Raw genomic sequence first — 21,666 nt, forward strand, 5'->3', positions numbered from 1 at the left:
CTTAACGCAAATGTAATAAAGCAAACCAACCTGGCAAAGAATTATCAGACTCTTGCTACGAAAGCTGAGGTGGAGGCACGGCTTTTACGGGACGAAATTGGCGAAGTTAGGAATAAAAATGCACACTTTGCTGTACGAGAAGCGGCCCTAAAAGCACGAGAATCGATCGTAGAAAAGCATTACAAATCTGTTGTGGAACAAATGAATGACATTTTCATCTAGGTTGAGAGTCAGCGGCCTAATATCAAGCTCCCACGCGTTCGGTGTCATGATTAGTCTCAGTCAGTTGGATAGTATTTTTTGTTTTGCTTTGTCGGTATTGCCGTAGTTAGGTTAGATTTTACTGAGGGGAGGCTTCCATAGGTTGTAGACGTGGTGATAATTATAACTTCGGGATTATGGATCCCACGTAAAAGCCGTTGAGAATTGATTTTGGTGTATAGTTTTGCTTTTAATGAAACTTTCTGATAGCGTGACTCCCTGATTCAGTTGTTCAGGCAAGATACTTAAGTCTTAAAAGCAAGGTACTGCTTAGAAATTTTGACAGGAAATAGAGTTCCTGAGGAAGAACGGCGACGACTCCAACCATAAGCTTGATTTCGTAATAGCGAAAAAAAACTACTAAAATAAATTCAGTTTCTAATTAAGAATCAATTACATTTTTAGTCTATTGACAAATATAATTGCTAAACAATTTCATTTTATTGATTATTAACAATCAATTACATTTGTAAAAGCTTCAAACGGAAAAAAAACATTTGTAAGGTGTTCACGCAAGATACTTGTAACATTATGAGTTTGTCAATAGGAATACAATACTATTGCTCTTTTAACACGAATTTCTAACCAGAAAAATGAAAAAACTTAAGCCCATGAATTATTTAACTTATGATGACAGATTCCTCGAAAAGATGTAGCTTCAACGTTGTTTTTCTAAGAGATGTAACATACTTACCATTGGACTTATGCTAAACCCAAATCTTGGATCCGAATACCAGATTCTAACCTTAGCATCAATCGCATACAATTACTTAAACATGATTCCAACAACTAATACTACACTAGAGAGGTGACGAATAAATTTCCATTAATTTATTGAAAGATTTGACTAGATTAACTAACACTATCTTACATCACTCATCACTCTCCATCATTCTTCTCTACTAAAACAGCTGACGAAACATATCGATCTTTTCATTGTAAAGTACAGAACATGTGTCAATAGAAGAACAATGTAGCATTTAAAGACTTCTGATATGGGATGTGTCTTGTCGAACATCTGTATATTATCTACAATTTGAGAAAGTGGGGGAGGACTTTCGGGATATGTAGCAGCTCCGTCAGCTGTATATTATTTACAATTTACGTATTTATCTTCACAATTTACGTATATTATCCACGATTGAAAATCAGATAAAATAAAGGATAATATACGTACATTGTGAAGATAAATACGTAAATTGTAGATAATATACAACTGTCGGAGTTGCTACATATCCCGAGAATCTTCCCCCACTTTCACAAATTGTAGATAATATACAACTGTTCGACAAGACATAACCCATATCAGAAGTCTTTAAATGCTACATTGTTCTTCTATTGGCACATGTTCTGTATTTTATATTGACAAAACGGATATGACCCCGCAGCTGTTTTAGACTAGTCAGCTAAAATAATTACTTTGTTGGAGAGAATAGATTTTTTTTTTTTTTTTTTGATAAAGGAAAGATTCATTCAACTAAAGGAAAGAAAATACATTGTTCTGCTTACAAATAACTTCTAACCAACTTTCTTTTCTAGATTTCTCCCATGATCTAGAATCTATATGCACATTCGCATATTTAATAAGAAACTTGGAAAGATTGCCTGCTAGATTATTACACGATCTCCGAATATAAACAAAGGAAGGACTAGCAAGAAACTTTATAGATTTCTGAGCTTGTTGCAAAATGGCTCTCGAAATCCAATTAACAGCAAAATCGTTCTTCCTTAAACTGTTGATAACGTTCAGATTGTCATTGAGGAAGACTAGTCTTTCATTTCTGGTAAACTGCCTCCATCTTGTTGCTTCTCTGCAAGCTCTGGATTCAGCTTCCTCTGGACTTGAACACCATCCCGAACCTCCTGCAAAATTGAGAAGGTAACCTTCATTATTCATTTCAACAATACCATAAGCAAATTTCTTAGTCTTGATATTAAAAGCCGCATCAAAGTAAATGTAAACAGCCTCCTCCAGAATATCCTTTCTTTCATGCAAACAGTTGGGATGAATTAAATCACACTGAGAAGAAATATGTTTACTGTCTAAATACATAGTCTTACTGTCCAAAAATTGTGGACTGTCCTTTTTAATGAATTCGATTAAATCATAAGGGTTAGGACAAACATTGTCAAAAACCACTTTGCACCTATATTTCCAAATATACCAGAGAACATAAAAGTAGAAATCTCTATTAACACCATCCTTAAGCCAAAAAGGCACCAGTCCTTGTAAGACATATTAACAGCTTTATAAAACACAACATCAATAGATAAGCCCCTCCAAATAGCTTCAGTGAAAACACATTTAGTAAACATATGATCTATACTTTCACTGGCTAAACCATTACATAAGGGACACTGAATATCAATAGGGGTATATCTACCCAAAATTTCCTTAACAGGAAGACAATCACTTAGAGTTTTCCATAAGAAGATTTTAACTCTCGGCATAATATTAAGTTTCCACATACCTTTCCAAGCAACAAGAGTATTAACATGTTTTCTATCACATAAGAAGTTATAAGCAGATTTAACAGAGACCGAACCATCCCTAGTACCTATCCATTTCATGGAATCATTTTTTGTGAAATCCCTATCCATATCAATCATTCTTATCTTACTGATAGTATCATTATCAAAGACATTTTGAATCAGACTGTAGTTCCAAGCACCATTGTTATCTATTATATCAGAAACTTTTGAGACTATGTGCACACTATTACTGTTATTTGGTTTAGGACACTCACCTTCAGGCAACCACTTACCTTCCCAGATATTTATGTCATTACCATTACCTATTAACCAGCAGTGATTGTGTTTGATAATATCTAAACCCTTACATATACTACTCCATACCCATGACTTAACATTTTTCCTCTTGTAATTAATGGGGTCAGACTTGGAAAACTATTTATGTTTTAAAATGATGCAGCGGAGTTTATCAGGATTTTCTATCAATCTCCATGCCATCCTAGTGAGTAAATCCAAGTTAAATTTATGAGGATTCTTGATACCTAACCCCCCACTAGTTTTTCTAGAGAAAATGAAACTCCACGCTTTAATGAATAGACCTCTATTACTTCTACTTTTTTTCCACCAAAAATCCCTTTGGATAACATCAAGCTTATCAAGAGTTTTTTTAGGAAGCAAAAAATACATCATTTGATACATGGGCATAGCACTGGTCACTGAACCAATTAAAGTAGTCCTACCTGCTTGTGATAAAAACTTAGCTTTCCATCCTTGCACCCTATTATACACTCTATCTAATAAGTTCTGGTAGTTAAAACTATTGGATCTATTAAAAAATAAGGGTGTCCCTAGATAAGTATCATTCTTAGTAATTCTGCCTACTTTAAGAATCCTAGCTAGTAATTTGCAATGCTTGTTTTCAACTTTTTTACTAAAGTACACTCCAGATTTCTGATAGTTTATGACTTGACCCAAGGAATCACTAAAATTTTTAAGGATATCTAGCAAATTCCTAGCTTGAACTATGCTAGCATCAGTGAGTAGAAACGAGTCATCCACAAAGAATAAATGAGAGATTGGCGGACTCTTTTTGATAACTTTAACACCAGATAATTTACCACTAGATTCAGCATGAAAGAGTAATTGCGATAAAGCTTCCATACAAATGATGAAAATATAAGGCGACATGGGGTCACCCTGTCTAATTCCCCCGGTGGGGAAGAATTTTTCACCTGGCGAGCCATTCACAAGGACCGAAGCAGAAACAGTGGAGATGCAATTATATATAAGATCACAGAATTTGCTTGAAAAGCCAAATTTTTTAAAAACGAAAAATCACAAAGTCCCACTCAAGCCTATCAAAGTCTTTTGATAGACCAAGTTTTAGAGCCATGTGACCACTTTTCCTTTTACTAGTTTTCGTAGTATGAAGAATTTCATGCGCTATAACTATATTATCCTTAATCTGTCTATTAGGAATAAATGCAGATTGGTTTTGAGATATTATTTTATCTAATAAAGGTTTGATCCTGTTAGCAATAATCTTAGTAACAATCTTATAGAGAGCATTACTAAGACTAATAGGCCTAAAATCACTAGGATTCTTAGGAGCTTTAGTTTTCGGAACAAGAGTAATATAGGAATGGTTTATTTTTTGATTAAATCTTTTTTCCTTAAAGACTTTCTGAACCTATAAAGAGAGAATAGATAAAAAGAGGCAAAATAAAAGGTTTAAGCGTAGATCTGGAATCAATGGACAAAAATAATTTATTTATAAAAAATTCAAATCCACGGTCGATATCCAACATACAAGAATCAGAAATTCTTTTTAGATGGATATCTGTTGAAACTAAGGCTGCACAAGAACCGGTCTCTTGTACCTGTACCGGACTGGAACCGGAAAAAAGAAGAAGATCGGTACTGTACCAGAACCGTAGTAGTAGGTACAAGGAACGGAAATGGATGAGAACCGGTGTATGATGGGTACAGGTACCGGTTCTCAGGAAATTCCCGGCCTATTCCGGGCCATATGTACCGGTGTCTAATAGCCTTTGATGTAACTTAATCCTGGCCATATATGTTAGGTTCTATATACCAACTTATCTTTTCAGTTCCACACTTTCACTCGTTCTTCGTTTCTTTTTTCTTTCAACAAAATTCCTTAGCCTTTGTCGCTTCTTCTTCACCACCACCACCACCACCTCTTCTTCTCCACCACCGCCATCTTTTCTATTCAGATGAATAAATTAATCCTTATCCTTTATTGCTGCGTCGATTTTTTTTAAGAGCAATTCAATTGTGTTACTACTTCTTTATCAAAGTCTGTGGTAAAAACCTGGTACCACACTTGTACCGGACCGGTCTAACAGGTACAGGTCCTCAAAATGAGGTACCAGTCAACACCAGGTACAGAGACCGATCCTTGTGCAGAAAACCAGACTGAACCGACCCTTGTGCAGCCTTAGTACTTGCAAGCTATTGCAATCCTAATTATAACTTTCGCAAATTTAAAAAAATAAAATCAATTGCAAGCCTTAGTACGTGTCAAGAGAGTTTAAATACATGTTTCCCACCTAACCAACAAACTATTCTACCCATACTTATTTACTGCTAACAGTAGTTTGATAAAAAATGTAGAAATATTTGAACAAGAAAAGCACGTCTAATAAAAAATGGAAACTGGTAACCAAACAGGGGGCCTGTTTTAAAGAATGAGCCAACCAAAAAATTGACACATAATCGGTGTCAACTTTTGGTGTAAAAATATTGGGTTCACCAAGCCAAACAAAGATTGAAATTTATATGAATAAATTGCATTGAAAATAACTAGACCTCTATAATGACAATTAGACATATACGTACGACCTCTGATAAGAGTTATACCAGGATATCTCAGAAAATAACTTCAGTTCATAGGTATTGAACCGACTTAATGACACATTAGGAAAGACTAGTTGCGCCGGTTTTCGATATGATGAATAACGAGTTTAGTCTTCAAATGAAAATTTTCCATGTCCAACAAGATTAGATTGACGAACAAGTCATCCTCACTATACTTAGACTCATGCAATCTTTCGGAAGTTGGTAATAAAAATGAGATACCAAACCTGTTGCACTCCTCTCGATTGCGATTACACTGTTCTATAAGTTAGTACCACTCGTCGCGATAATCAGGTCCATCGATTCCTCTACGCAAATTGGTTACCTTGATGCTGGCTCCTGTAGAAAAAAAGTATGTAGTGGTGTTCTTCTTCCCCTGCCAAACGTTGGAGAGCTCAGTGAGAGAACAAATCTCTGGCTCTTGTACGTCGAGTTCACTTCTACTCATCCTCTGTGAATTTTTACCATGCTCCTGGATTGGAGTTACATATGTTATATATGATTTTTACGACTTATGGATGGCTTGATCAACTCCTCTATTCATTATGGGTACTTCCTGAAGCCATGTGATTGCTTTCGCAGTCCGAAAAAAACGGCGTTGTGGCGAAGAACATAACCCATAAATATATCAAACAATACTGTATTTATATGTATCACTCATTCCTCGGGTGTTCTTAATCCGATATTGTGCACGCTTACTAACGAGTGTGCACGTGACCTCCTACTCTGCAATCACTGACTTAGTTTTGTAACTTATATAACGAGGGTCCAAATTTTAAACAATCGGGTAAAGGGCCATCCTATGACGTACAATAATCCTATTATTTTAGAGAAATATTACTTAATTAAGAGTATTATTACAAAAAACTAGTTTGAAACCTAACAAGCTAAGCTGCAACAGCGTACTACTACATTAATTGTGTGAACAAGTTGTAATTCTGTCAAGGGAGGCTTGTCTAAGGGTGTACCAATTGGTGGATCTTCTTCCTTAACAGGATTGATAGGGGCTGGGTTTTTTTAACACCCTAATAGGACCCCAAAACACCATCCAATGGTTAGAATTTAATGGTGCACCATTTTTCGTACACTATTAGACTTTCTCTGTCAAGGGAGCCGAAGCAGATTGGGCTGACCTTATGTCACCAGTCAGGGACGGAGGCATATAGAGACAAATGGGGTCTCTAGACCCCACCTGTTTCTGGTTCCTAGTGTAAAATTGCATGGTTTTCTTGAAAATCTAGTCTCTTATGGGGGAAAAAATGAACGGTTAGATTGATAATTATGTCATTTTCTAAGGTTATAAGAGTACAAGTGAGAAAGAAATTTTTCTTAGACCCCACCTAGAACGAGCCTTGGCTCCGTCGCTCACCCAGGACCCATGCAGGTACGTCATGAAGAAAAAAAACATGTGAGAAGGATTTTAGGGTCGGATGGGTGGGGTTGTCCGCCTAACAGGTTTGGTGTGTTGCAAAGATTAAGAAAATGATTCCCATCTACCGGTTTTATAGAACAAATATAGCACAATCAATCCATACCTTTGATTATTCCATCTTCACCCCACTACCAATCTCAATACTGGAGGTGTTCCCCTCTTCACCTTCAAAATTGTGGCAAGTCATGTCCCAAATATGGACAATCCCCTGTTGTCCCGGCTGTAGAAAGGTCCATTTCTCTGGGAAGCATCTTCGCCTCAGAAAGAAGACACTTAACGTGAAGAGGGGACACCATCCAGGCCCTTGACTTGATCACTTTTAATCCCCATGGAAAAATTGGAGGTCCCACTATAATTACTTTCATGGTTGATGTTTTCCTATAAGCAACATATTCCGTCGATAACAACTCGTAAGTGTATAAATATAGCCGATGTTGTTGGTCACAGTACTCCAGTCCAGCTGAACCGGATATATGACTTGAGGTTCGAATGCTCGAATCATTCTCCTCTTCACTATTAAGATTGTGCCCCGTCGTGTCCCAAAATTGGACAAGCCCCTATTATCCCTTCTGTAGCAAGGTCGTTTGAAAACCACGGGCTATGAGTATCAATTTAATTGGATATGTACGTCTACTAACAGGTGATCAACCGTTGGATATTTAATTAAAACAAACGTAATATAACTAGAAAAATAACGCTTGGATGCCATACGACGCAGAGGAGCGGGAACTTGGCAACAAAGAGATCGTTGGCGATCTATTCCGCAAATCGTTTGCGATTCCCTCCTAACACCATAGTGACCCTCACGTTCCTCTCCACTACCAAAATCAATCGTTCAGAAAAAAGTTCGTTTATAAAAAAGAGCAATGCTCTCCCGCGCGGCAACGCAGAAGAGATTTATAAGCTAACGAATAATGACCCTTGGATATACTAGCCCACTACTTTCACCAGTTAGATTATAAGTTATATCATTTATGATGGGAAAGTTGTTAGAGAATAATAATCGTCATTTAAATACCCTTCATTTTATCTTTTTCTCTGAATCTTCTTTAATCTCTCTTGATTTTCCTTGCCGAGTTCTTCTTTCCTTAAAATCAGTAAACAGATAATTTGCTCTTGAAAAAAATAAACTATAAGTGAACTGTATCGAATATTCTATAACAGACTAGACAAAATAGTATATTCAGAACTTTTATAAAAAAGTATGGAAGATTAGTGGACACTCCTGCAAATTGTAGGGTTAAACTCCTTTGACAAGTCGTTTTTCTTCGGACGACTCGGAAAACCTTCACAAAATCCCATAGACTTAAGAACAAAGCTGTCGTCATGTATCTGAAAAGTGTTATTGAAATCGAACTGCAACAACTGCCTGTCCCCTGATATCTCTAACTCAATTGTTGCAGGTGGAGGCGTCTGGATTATAATAAAAGGAAACGACACACCCCCTGAAGTTGCAGCTTTCCTCCCTGAACAACATAGTTGCTCATTCCGCTGAGCGAGATTCTGCAGGCCTACAAATTGATCCTCAAGTTCTTGCAGATACACATCCTTGTTTACAATTTTGTTTCTTAAGCCAATGTATTGAGAATTAATTTGTTCAAAAACATTTGGGCCATCAACATGAAGCATGCCTCTCCATTTTATCTCTTTTCATCCTTAGATATGATATCCGCTGCAATATGAACATTCAGGGAATCATACACTCTCCGTCGAATATTTTTCTCGTTATAATTTGGTTTCATATAAGGTGGTGTTGTTGAAAGTTCAGCCACAAGCTCATCCGTAACTTCATTATATGTAGTTCTACCTTTGCTTTCAACTTTTTTGCACACTTAGATACTAAATTGACGAAGTCCTATGCCACCAGCCTTCTCACCACCACCTCTTACTGCCCGTGTTTGCGCTTTTTTTTTTATTATTATTCCCCGCTGACCACGCATCATCATATTCTGCTTTAAGATTAAACTTATTAAAGGTTTTACTAGAAGGAGAAAATCCTAAACTTCTACTTGTTGTTGAAGTTGATTTCCCACCAACTCCAGCAGCGAAGTCGCCATCACCGGATACATATGAACAACCTTCAGTAACCATCCCCCTACTACTAATAAACTTATGAATTATTTATTCCCTAAGGTCTTCGATAAAAATAAAAACTGATGTTATTAATTGAAGTAAGGTTTCAGTCTTCTTCATTCTTCGACTGTACGGAGTATGGACTTGGTAAGGGAATTCTTTGAGAGAGAAGAGAAGAAAGAATGTAGTGTGGAAGTATCAAGTATAAGAGCATCTCCCATGCTAACTTGGTGTGCATCCTTAGTGGAAGGGTTTCTTCATGAATGTGAGATAAAATTTCTTTGATTTAAGGATGTCAAAAACAATCCATCTCCAACCATAAACCAAATCTATTAGTTGAAAACCTTTTACACCACTGATTAGAAACTTAAACATTTAACTACTTAATTGATAACCTTAGATTTTGATGATTAGGATGTTTACATCCTTTAAGGAAACCTCTAAAACCAGAGGATGTGAGAATAAATAACTACCTGACACATCATCCTTACATTCATCTTTAAAGTTTCCATTGGAGAAGTTTTTTTCAAAAAACACAAAAAATCCTATGTGGCCTAAAATATTGGAATTCTCCAAAGTCTCATTGGAGATGCTTTAAGAGGAGAAATTAACTCTTTTCCCAAATGCAGTACACTTGCTGTGATGTGGCATTGTCTTGTTAGTTATTTCCACGGTAAATTCGTCCTCAGCCTACCACACCTGGGAAAACGGGGGCTCCACTTTAAAAGAGAGCCAATAAAAAGTTGACACATAGGGTGTAAAAAAAATTGGGTATAAATCTGGGGGATTTTTTAGCAACCCCGGTGTGGATAACGATACTTAGGCACATATTTGTTTGATTCTTTGGATCGTAATCTTTGTTTGCTCTCTTACCCTTCCAATGATCATAAAAAGTATGATCATTGTCCTACGAGCTTCTTGTCATATTCCTCACCGAGGTTTCAAAATTCATAATAATATCATCGTAAATACCATTAAGTTAAAATCCCCGATATAACTCTAAATATATAGATACTTGTCTTTTTCTTTATAATTGGGTTAAAAACCCATGTAGGTCGATATTTCATTGATTCTCTCGGTCTCATGGAGGATTATCACTTGTTGATGTCAAGTTAGAATTTACGTTTGAACTCTAAAAATAAAAATATGATGCTTGGCCTTTGAGCGTCATTTTAGAATCCTCACTGGAGTTTTAAATTGCAAATAATGTTGCCGTAAATATCCTAAGTTAAAATATTTATCATATATATAAATCGAATAGGCTAACATTTCATTTATTCTTTACATAACATAGGATAATATTTCATTTATTATTTAGATAGCATTGGAGTTATTTAGATAGCATATGCTAATATTTCATTTATTCTTTAGATAGCATTGGGAGTTCTTTAGATAGCATAGGCTAACATCGACTCTATCTTTTTGGTATGAAGTCAGAATTTACATTTGAACTCAAAATCTGCTCATTGAGTCGTAAAACACTTGCCACCTTTTCGCAAAATCGTATTCTTGCTTGCTCTCTTACTCTTCCAATGATCATAAAAAAATGATGCTTGACCAATGACCGTCTTGTCATAATTCCCATGTTGTCGGGAAAACTCAATTTAGAATTTACCCCTGAACTGTAAATCTACCTATTGAACCACAAAGTGCTTACATCCTTTTCGACTAATCGCAATATCTGCTTGCTCTATTACTCTTCGAATGATCGTAAAAATATGAACCTCACCATAAATACCCTAAGTTGAAATCCTTATCATAGCTATAAATATACAGATTCTGTCTTTTTCTTTTTTCATGATTATAAAAACTGGGTAGGCTAATATTTCATTTACTCTTTAGATAACATTAGGGATTCTTTTTGGTATGAAGTCCGAATTTACACATAAACTTTAAATCTGCCCATTGAGCCATAAAACACTTACCATCTTTCTGACAAATCGTATTCTTACTTGCTCTCATACACTTTCAATGATAAAATATATATATATATATATATAATGCTTGACAAATGAGCGTCATGTCAGAATCCTCAACAGAGTTTTAAATTGCATAATAATGTTTTAGGGAAGACTCGGGTTATAATTTACGTTTCAATTGTAAATCTACCTATTGAACCATAAAATGCGTACATCTTTTTCGACTAATCGTTACATTTTCTTGCTCTCTTACTCTTCTAATGATCCAAAAATATGAATCCTCACCCTAGTTGTAAATGGCAAAATAATGTCGTCGTAAAAACCCTAAGCTGAAACAATCTTCATCGTAGCTTTAAATATACCAATCCCAGTCTTTATTATTATGAATCTAAAAAACTGCGTATGTTGATATATATCATTTAGAAATAGCATTGGGAATTCTCTCTTTCTGGTCTGATCTCAGAAGTTACATTTAAACTCTAAATTTGCATGTAAATCCACAAAGCACTTACCATCTTTTCGACAAATCATAATCTTTGCTTGCTCTCTTACTCTTCCAATTATTTTAAAAGAAAAATGATGCTTGACTAATGGGAGTCATGTCAGAATCCTTACTGAGTTTTAAATTGCATTATCGGGAAAACTCAGGTTAGAATTTACGTTTGAATTGAAAATCTACCAACTAAACCATAAAATGCGTACATCCTTTTCGACTAATCGTAATCTTTGATTGCTCTGTTACTCTTCCGATGATCATAAAAATATGAATTCTCTCCTTAGTTTTAAATTTCATAATAATGTTGTCGTTTAAACCCAAAGTTAATATCTTTATATTAGCTTAAAATGTATTGGTCCTCGTTTTTTTTATTATTATGGATCTAAAAAGCTACTTTGGCTGATATATCATTTATTCTTTCGATTTTCTCTTTTGGATCCGATGTTAGAATTTACATTTGAACTATAAATATATAGATTGAACCGAAAATTGCTTACCATCTTGGTGTAAATGCAAATAGTTCATTCTCAGCCGTTGGATTTGAATTCCGAGACATTATTATAAATACAAACCTAAAGCAGAAACCTTAGATGGTTTTCATTTTCTTTTTTCCTTATCTATCGACAAGACACTCTTTCTCTTGAAGTAGAACAACTCTAAACCAAGGTTTTCAAATCCGAACCCTAACGTAATAAAGTGAAAACACGCCAGAAAATATTGATCTACCTCTTGTTATCCAGGCACTCGATTCGAATTTTTTTCGGTCTAATGGTGGAAAGGAGTGGAGGAAGTGTAGCATCTTTGGTCTTTGATGACGCTTGTAAGGAAGCATGTAACAATTGAAAGCTCTTCTCGCATGTCCATAGTCTGACATCACAACGGGTACCTTACCATTTGAAATAATGTTTAACGCATAGACAAAAATCTAGGATGTAATTATCTGTTCAATTGCTCACATGCTTCCTTACAAGGATGATCAAAGACAAATGCCACATCTTTAGCAAGAAGACTACACAAGAGTATTGTAAATTTAGTTAAGTCTTTGATGAAGGCACCAAATTCACCTTGTTTACAACATTTTTTTCTATTTACATCTGCTTCGGTTAAGAAGAAGCCCTACCTGGTGTAATGTGCGTTATTCATAAATATATTCAATTTTTAAACCTTGACAAGTGGTCAGCTGCTGCATTTTCCTTCTGACGCACTAGATATTTCAGATAATGTGTAATGCAATCGGCTGCACATTATGTATAAGATGGTGTTAAAATTGGTCCATGGTCTAATCAAATCCATGGGTACTTTTTTTTTTTGAAAGAAAAGGTTATATATTGAAAGGGGAAAATACGTACAGGGGTTTGAATCAAAAGATCCCCAAGGAAGTTAAAAACCAACAACTAATTACATAAGTACAACATTCTCCCAGTGATATAACACTTGATTCAGTAAGTAGTCTTTGAATATTTCCTTCGTCGAACTCCAAAGATAAATATCCATAATTATTGCATGAGCCAGCTCGTCCTTCGATTTACACCTTCTTCCATGAACTCTATTGTTCCTTTCCAACCAAAGCTCCCAACTGATAGCGAAAGGCAACAGATGCCAAATAGTTCTTTTGCGCACTGATTTAACATCTAATCTCCAACCCCTCATCATAGAAGTAAACCTATTATCCATCACCCATAACACTTGCATGGACTTAATAAAGTAACTCCACAAATATGAAGCCCAACTGCAGGAAAGAAATAAGTGATCCATCGTTTCTTCTTCATTACAGAAAAGACAAGAGTGACAAGCGACCTAAACTCCTCTATGCTCCAGCATACTCCTTGTAGGTGATTCTACACACACCGTGTTTGACATCGAGAGGAGATCTGACGGATGATGGAAATGCATCTCAGCATTTGGATACGTGAAGGTGAAGGTGGGTCCCAATCTTTGTTTCACTCGGTGCACTCTTCGGTGGGGAAGCCGAAGTGCATCTAGCGTATTCGATTGAATTGTGCATAGCAGCCCACATAATGAAACACACCTTTTGTTACAAATGGCTTCTCGATGACCTAATGGAGGGAGTGGGGGAAGGCGGTGGGGGTAGTGTAGCAGCATCGGGAATTTTGAAAAAAAATTAATTGGCCCCAAACCTGTAGATATCCTTTCCTTTGTAGTTTACCCAGGACTCATGCGGGTACGTCGTGAACAATGTGGTCAATATCGGTTGATACGGGCGAAATACCGCCGATAATTTTGGTTTCAGTGTTTGTCCGTGCTGGCTATATTGCTGATATTACACCGACGTTCTCCGATGCCGGCCGATATTCACAGAAATATCGTGTCTTGATACCTGGCCGATATTCACTGAAGTCCGATATTGACTCATGAAGAAGAAAACATGTGAGAATGATTTTAGGGTCGGTGTGCTGCAAAGATTATTAGTGGTTTCTCTGGCAAGGCATCTTCTCCTTAGCAAGAAGACACTTAACGTGAAGAGGGGCACCATCAGGCCCTTGACTTGATCACTTTTGATCCCCATGGAAAAATTGGAGGTCCCACTATAATCACTTTCATGGTTGATGTTTTCCTATAAACAACATATTCCGTCGATAACAACTCGTAAGTGTATATATATAACCAAAATTGGACAAGCCCAGTCCAGCTGAACCAGATATCTTACTTGAGGTTCGAATGCTCGAATCATTCCCTTCTTCACTATTAAGATTGTGCCCCGTCGTATCCCAAAATTGGACAAGCCCCTGTTGTCCCGGCTGTAGCAAGATCGTTTGAAAACCACGAGCTATGAGTATCGATTTAATTGGATTTGTATATCCACTAACAGGTGATCAACCGTTGGATATTTTATTAAAACAAACGTAATATAACTAGCCAAATAACGCGTGGATGCCATGCGACGCAGAGGAGCGGGAACTTGGAAACAAATAGACCGTTGGCGATCTATTCCGCAAACCATTTGCAATTCCCGCCTAACACCATAGTGACCTTCACGTTCCTCTCCACTAGCAAAATCAATCGTTCAGAAAAAAGTTCGTTTATAGAAAAGAGCAATGCTCTCCCGCGCGGCGGCGCATAAGAGATTCATAAGCTAGCTAATAATAACCCTTGGATATACTAGCCCACTACTTTGACCAGTTAGATTATAAGTTATATCATTTATGATGGGCAAGATTTTTAGAGAATAATAATCGTCATTTAAATTCCCTTCATTTTATCTTTTCTCTGAATATTCTTTAATCTCACTTGATTTTCCTTGCCGAGTTGTTCTTTCCCTATCTTGAATATCAAACTGAAAAAGGTTGAAAATCAATGGAAACTAAAACTAGTTGATTTGAGCTCTAGGGGTTTACTAGTTTTGTTGTGATTGATGTTTGAATGAATAAATTATTCCAAAACATAGTCATAATTCTTTGTTTCACACAAATGATGATATTAATGTCGAATCTTATACACTCGTATCTTTGGTTTTCATTAAAAGATGAAGAAATCATCATCTTGAATTTGAGACTGAAGTTAATAGTTTGATTTTTAATTAGGTTGTGTTAAATTGGAACAAACCATAACTTTAAGTTTAAGTTCCATTTGATTTGATTTGATTATTTTTTTGGAAGCATTCCATTTGATTTGATAAACGTTATTTTGATGTGTGCGGTATTTGTATGAAATCGCGGCTTCAAGAGAAGATGAAAACAGAAAGCCAGAAAAGATTGAAACAATGGGAAAAAATAGAGAATACTATTTTCTATTGGAAAACCAAAATAAAAAGATCTTTCATATCCTACGGGTAAAAAAGCGCTAGCTTATAAAACCATTATGTGCGACAGTGCGTGGTAGCACTGCCCTTTTAGGAAATCCAAAAACACCTCTCCTTTACTCAGATAGACAGTACAACCAACACCTTACTTACGTCTATAGAGTATAGACTCTACACACAACTACCCGCATCGTAAACATACCTTATTCTCACTACCTTATCTTCAACCTTATCGTTAACAGTAAACTTAAAAAAGAACCCCTTATTCTCTCTGCCTTTTCTTCAACCTTATCGTCAATAGTATCCTGTAAAGACATCTAATTAATGTTTTACAGAAAAATAAGGAAATGATGGGAAAAGATTTGTCCATGTAACCAAGCATGCTAAAGCTACGGTGAGACCTTCTAAAAACATTTGATTTCGGTCACTCCACGATTTGTTAGTTTTAGTGGAAGTCGTTCGATTATTTTCCAAAACAAAAAACTTAATGAACCGCCATTAACAACTAACTCATCCATTGGAAGTCGACTTGGTCGTCAATTTTTTGGACATGATCAAACTGTTTCCATGATTTCTCAACTTTATGTGGGCCCCACCAAAGCAAAACCACCGGGTGGACCAAGCTACAGACATACCGCGGGAGCCCGCAGTGTGTATAATTCCGATATAACACTTTGATAGAAACGGGTTTAATTTTCCTCGATGGTTGCTTCTTTAGTCGAGTCGAAACAAAGATATAAAATTGAAGAAACTTGTAGTATAGACCTAAAATCGGTAAACATATAATTCGCTCTCGAAAAAAAACTATAAGTGAACTGTATCGAATATTCTATAACAGACCAGAAAAAATAGTATATTCAGAACTTTTATAGAAAAGAATGGAAGATTAGTGGACACTCCTGCAAATTGTAGGATTAAACTCCTTTGACAAGTCGTTTTTCTTCGGACGACTCGGACAACCTTCACAAAATCCCATAGACTTAAGAACAAAGCTGTCGTCATGTATCTGAAAAGTGTTATTGAAACCGAACTGCAACAACTGCATATCCTCTGACATATCTAACTCAATTGTTTCAGGTGGAGGAGTCTAGATTATAATAAAAGGAAACGACACACCCTCTGAAGTTGCAGCTTTCCTCCCTGAACAACATAGTTGCTCATTCCACTGAGCGAGATTCTGCAGGCTTATAAATTGATCCTCAAGTTCTTGTAGATACACAGCCTTGTTTGCAATTTTGTTTCTTAAGCCAATGTATTGAAACTTAAGTTGTTCAAAAGCATTTGGGCCATCAGCATGAAGCATGCCTCTCCATTGTATATCTTTGTTTTCATCCTTAGATATGATATCCGCTGCAATAAGAATATTCAGGGAATCATACACTCTCCGTCGAATATTTTTCTCGTTATAATTTGGTTTCATATAAGGTGTTGTTGTTGAAAGTTCAGCCACAAGCTTATCCATAACTTCATTATATGTTGTTAGAGCATAGCTCGGTCGACCTCACATGCGTTGCTATATCAAGCATGTTTGTCAATGTTAGTGATCAAAACTATAAGTCTTGATTTCTAGCCTACATAGCTAAGTCTCGGACTAGTATAGAAAAGTGTAGTTGAGCTCAATGACTTCATGGAGATTCATCATACAACAACGAAGATATATACAAGGAACTGTGGAAATTCATCAACAAAAAGGTATGTGGAGACTTGTACTTATCTATCACTCAAAAGTCTATTTATTCTATCTCCTACTTCTTATGAGACAAAAGTCGTTTGCTATATAGACTAGATCATACACATTTGATATTTCGAGCCGAGTATATCTCTCCTATCTATATATCGAAATCATGTGTTGGTAAAGCGTTTCGTTTTGATCAAGCTTATCTTCACCTAGTGACGAAAGTCATGAAATGTTTCAATTACTTTGAGAATTGCTCTGACGTGAATCAGTCTGTGAATAATGGCTACATAACGTCCTCTGATAATGTCTCAATGATTGAAATTAGAGTTTAGATTACATAACCATGTATTCCTTGAACCGAATTTTTCGAACTTTGTTGATAAAGAGAAATCGGGAGGATTGTGGAATTGGCTTGCCAAGTCCGCGAACCCAGTCCGCTGACTCAGTCCGTAAACTGTCGGAAGTTCTTGACCGAGAATTTATCCTGGATTTTCCAAAACTCGTTTGTGTGATTAGTCCGCGAACTCAGTCCGCGAACCCAGTCCGCAAACTGGCGGAAGTTCTCTTTCCGAGAATTTCTGATGAGTTTGGAAAACTCAACCGATTAACTTAAGTTCGCAAACTTTTTTGTGAACTTAAGATGTTATGATCTAAAGATGTGCTATGAACATGAAACATTAAATTACTAAGGAATGCTTTATGCAAACCGTGGCTATAATGTTCATGAGCCGATTCAATCGAATCGAATCATTTTTGTTTCAATTGTGTCTTGTGTAGTTACATAAGATCTCATAGCAATTGAACAACTCTTTAACTAGTTCATTTGAGTCAATGGAACTAGTTATGGTGAAGAAGAACAAGGTTAATATGAAATGCTCATATGGTTAACCTTTTGGGTTACTATGTTGAACCAACATACACGTACACGTTTGGCAAGGTTTTCACGAACCCAGTAAACGTCTACCCAAGTGTGTGTGACAAGCTAGGTTTTTCGATCTAATGGTTGAGAAATATTAGCTTGAATCTAAATAAGGTTTTCATCTAACGGTGAATATGGATTGCTTTGTAACTAAGGAAAAACCCTGATTTGAAGGCTATATAAAGGAGACATCTAGTTTTGAGAAAAACTAATCCCCACACGTCTGTGTTATACTAGTGCGCTCGCTAGAGTCGATTCTCCTTTAACCTTTGGTTTTCTTCTCTAAAACCAGGTTAACGACTTAAAGACTTCATTGGGATTGTGAAGCCAGAACGATACTACCTTATCGTAGTTGTGTGATATGATCTTGCATATTTTATCGTACGAGTACAATCGATTGATTGGTTTGACATCGTGAGAGTTCTCCGATAGGCAAGATAAAGCAGACACCAACATCTTCGTCTCACTGTTTGTGATTCCTCGACAATCCGCTTGTGTAGTCAGGAAGGATTGTAGAGAGGTGATTGATTAATCTAGGCTGTTCTTCGGGAAAATAAGACCGGATTATCAATTGGTTCATGTTCACCTTGATTTTATATCTTAATACGGAACAAAACCTAGGGTTTATCTGTGGGAGAAATATTTATCTTTTGATATACTTTTCTGTGTGATACAGATTTATTTATTATCAAGTCTGCGATTTGGGTCGTAGCAACTCTTGGTTGTGGGTGAGATCATCTAAGGGAATCAAGTACGCAGTGTCTTGCTGGGATCAGAGGTGTAGGAGTACAACTGTACCTTGGATCGGCGGGAGACTGATTGGGGTTCAACTATAATCCAGTTCGAAGTTAGCTTGGAGTAGGCTAGTATCTGTAGCGGCTTAATACAATGTGTATTCAATCAGGACTAGGTCCCGGGGTTTTTCTGCATTTTCGGTTTCCTCGTTAACAAAATTTCTGGTGTCTGTGTTATTTCTTTTCCGCATTATATTTTATATAGTTGAAATAATACATGTTGTGCGTTCGTGATCATCAATTGGAAATCCAACATTTAGTTGTTGATTGATATTGATTGATCCTTGGACATTGGTTTTTGGTAACGTCCAAGTTATCTCTCTTTGATAAAGACTCACTATTGATTTTAGCTTGAGTAAAAATCAAATCGAGAGATTGAGATATAAACTCTTTGATATATCTTTTTATTGATTGAGTATGACTGTCTAGTTTATTCTCATAAAAAGTATATTGCAGTTTGTCCATACAGATTGCTAAGAGAAATATTGGGTGGTGTTGTTAGACCCCCGCCTTTTCAATTGGTATCAGAGCAGGAAAACACGTTTAAGACCTCATCAGTCTGTGTTTGTAGCGATCTGACTCTATGGACCATAAAGTCTCATTTGACGCCTCACCAGGTTTAAAAAACAACCGTAGAAAAAGGTATGATAAACTGGTTAATCTTCAGAAGAGATTGGAAGAACAAATTCGGATTTATTCTGGCCTTGTTGCAGAAATTGCAACTCTTAAGGATTTGATATCTAGTAAGAATCTCTCGTTGAATCTGAGAAAATAAAATTGTTCCTTTCTAAAGAATTGTCACTCTTCAGATAATGTTCAACGATCGTTTGTTAAGAAAACTGATGTGACTAGGAACCACTCAGACAAATGCCAAGGGTCTGGCCTTTATGGATGCTCATCTGATCATCCTCTTCAACCCTGTACGTCATCTTTAAAGAGTCTGAAGACTGAAAGTAATCCTTGCAAGAATGTTGTGCAACCGTGCATTACTCAAAAGGGACGTACAATACTATCGAGAAATTCTATACAGAAAAGTATTGATGGTATAGGCAATCTTACTTCTTGTCCTACTTCTTCTCTTCGATGGTGTAGTGACAGTCGTTGTGGCCCTTTCCTACATGTGTTAGGAGATTCCTCATTGTGTGTATCCTCTATCGTCTCCAAACATAGAAAAGACTCTACAACCAAGACAGAAGGACATCTTCTGATGGGTTGCTATTCGTCTCATTAAGAACCAGGAAATATTGATATAACTCTGAGCAACTCCTCTTGGAAAAAATCGATGATTGATGAGTTATATCAACTTTATAGACAATTTGTGTGGAACCTTGTACCATGCAAGTCCAATGTCTATTATGAAGGTTCTAAATGGGTATCCAGGAATGAAGGAGAATGTTTAAACAACTTCAGAGATAATCTCAGGCTCATTTCTCAAGGACACTCACGTGTTAAAGTTGTTGAGCCTAAAGAAACGATTGTTCCTATGGAATGCTTTTTAGCTATTCAATCTACTTATAATTGTTGCAGGTCCTACGTGACAAGTGCTTCGGGGAACAAAATAAGAAGAATCTCTGCTCAAGTGTCTTACCTTAAAAAGCCAGTATGGGATAAACAAGAGGAGATTTTTGATCCCATTGTTTCTACCTAACCCTAGACGTTCGCGTCCCCATGTTTGTCTTGAGAAAATGGGGATTTACGTCTTATGGCTCAAGGAGTGTATTTTTGATAATTTTGTTTTATCTATCTATATATATATATCTAAAAATACAAAAGCTTTTGTTTGTCCAGGGTTTCTGTGGTTCACGAACGATGTATTTCAAAAAGCTAAAATTCCATGGCACTTTTTACTAGATGCAGCACAAGCAGGAATACAATGCTAGCAGCTAACGTAATCAGTGTACTGGAATTCCCTCCACAAGTTTAAAGAAAGTGAAGGCTACAATTAATGGTAAAAATCCTTCCTTAAACTGGTTCTTGTCGTCGTATAAAAGTGATGAAAATTTCAGGAACCTGGTAAAAGATTTCATCAACAAAAGAAACAGCTTAAAATCTCGGATTTCTGCATCCTTAGAAGATATTATTCACTATGACGAATGTTGTCTCAATCTACAAACACTGTACGAAAACTAGAAAAAGAAATCAGTAAGTTGACAGTGTTTTCAAAAGACTTGGAGGAGTTGAATGATCCCTTTGTTAATAAACTCTTCAATAATGAGAAGGAGTTATCTGAAGAAACTTTGGAAAAGTTCATGAATGCCTAGGATGTCTTCTTTTTGGATTAGTTGGAAGAATAACTAGTGCTTTGAATAGCGATGATTATGACTACACATAGCTATTTTTGGTTTCATCTTCTTATGTTATTTTTTTAGGTTTATTGGTATTCAATTCTCAATTTTTTTGGAGGATGATGATTATTGCAGTATTTTAACGGTTTGTGATATTGCAATATTTTTATGAGATATGTATTGTTTGCGTCCGTGAACTTGAAGGTCCCATATTTTGTCAAAAGTAAAGTCGTTCATAAATTGGTATTCGTATTGATGAAAGGACGAATGGACTTTTGACATATACAAAAGTTATTCCTATGCAATCATTTATTTGATAGAAAATATGATAAAATCTTTTGTGTAACAAGGATAAAGTCTATTATATCGTTACGGTGGAAAATAGGATAGATCCTTGTATGTTATCCACGGTATTGATCTTCATTGATCCATTTTGTTATGTTTTACCGTTGGTTGTTACATGAGATGATATATGTCAAGCATTAGGAACTAAATTAATCAACTAGTTTGGTTATTTAGTTTGTACTCCATAAGTTTTCTTTCTTATGTTGAGTACATGTACGGTTAAGGTTTTCATATTCTATGATGAACTTAGTCGGGGTTCCATAAATTCTCTTATGTTGAGCCCAAAATAATTAAATTGATTACTTCAATGATTAGTTTGGTTATTCGTATTCCAATTGGATTAATTATAGGT

At 36.1% G+C, this 21,666-nt stretch overlaps 1 protein-coding gene and 1 pseudogene across 1 annotated transcript; both read right to left on the minus strand.

Moving 5' to 3' along the window:
* Positions 1-8,257: 8,257 nt before the first annotated feature.
* LOC113295024 lies at positions 8,258-9,136 on the minus strand (annotated as a pseudogene).
* Positions 9,137-16,380: 7,244 nt separating this feature from the next.
* Positions 16,381-16,755, minus strand: LOC113295026 (transcription factor-like protein DPB). Its single transcript, XM_026543387.1, has one exon. It carries the CDS (start codon positions 16,753-16,755, stop codon positions 16,381-16,383), a length of 375 nt encoding a protein of 124 aa, XP_026399172.1.
* Positions 16,756-21,666: the final 4,911 nt, after the last annotated feature.

Source organism: Papaver somniferum, chromosome 7, assembly GCF_003573695.1.
Source record: "Papaver somniferum cultivar HN1 chromosome 7, ASM357369v1, whole genome shotgun sequence".
Classification (NCBI taxonomy): domain Eukaryota; kingdom Viridiplantae; phylum Streptophyta; class Magnoliopsida; order Ranunculales; family Papaveraceae; genus Papaver; species Papaver somniferum.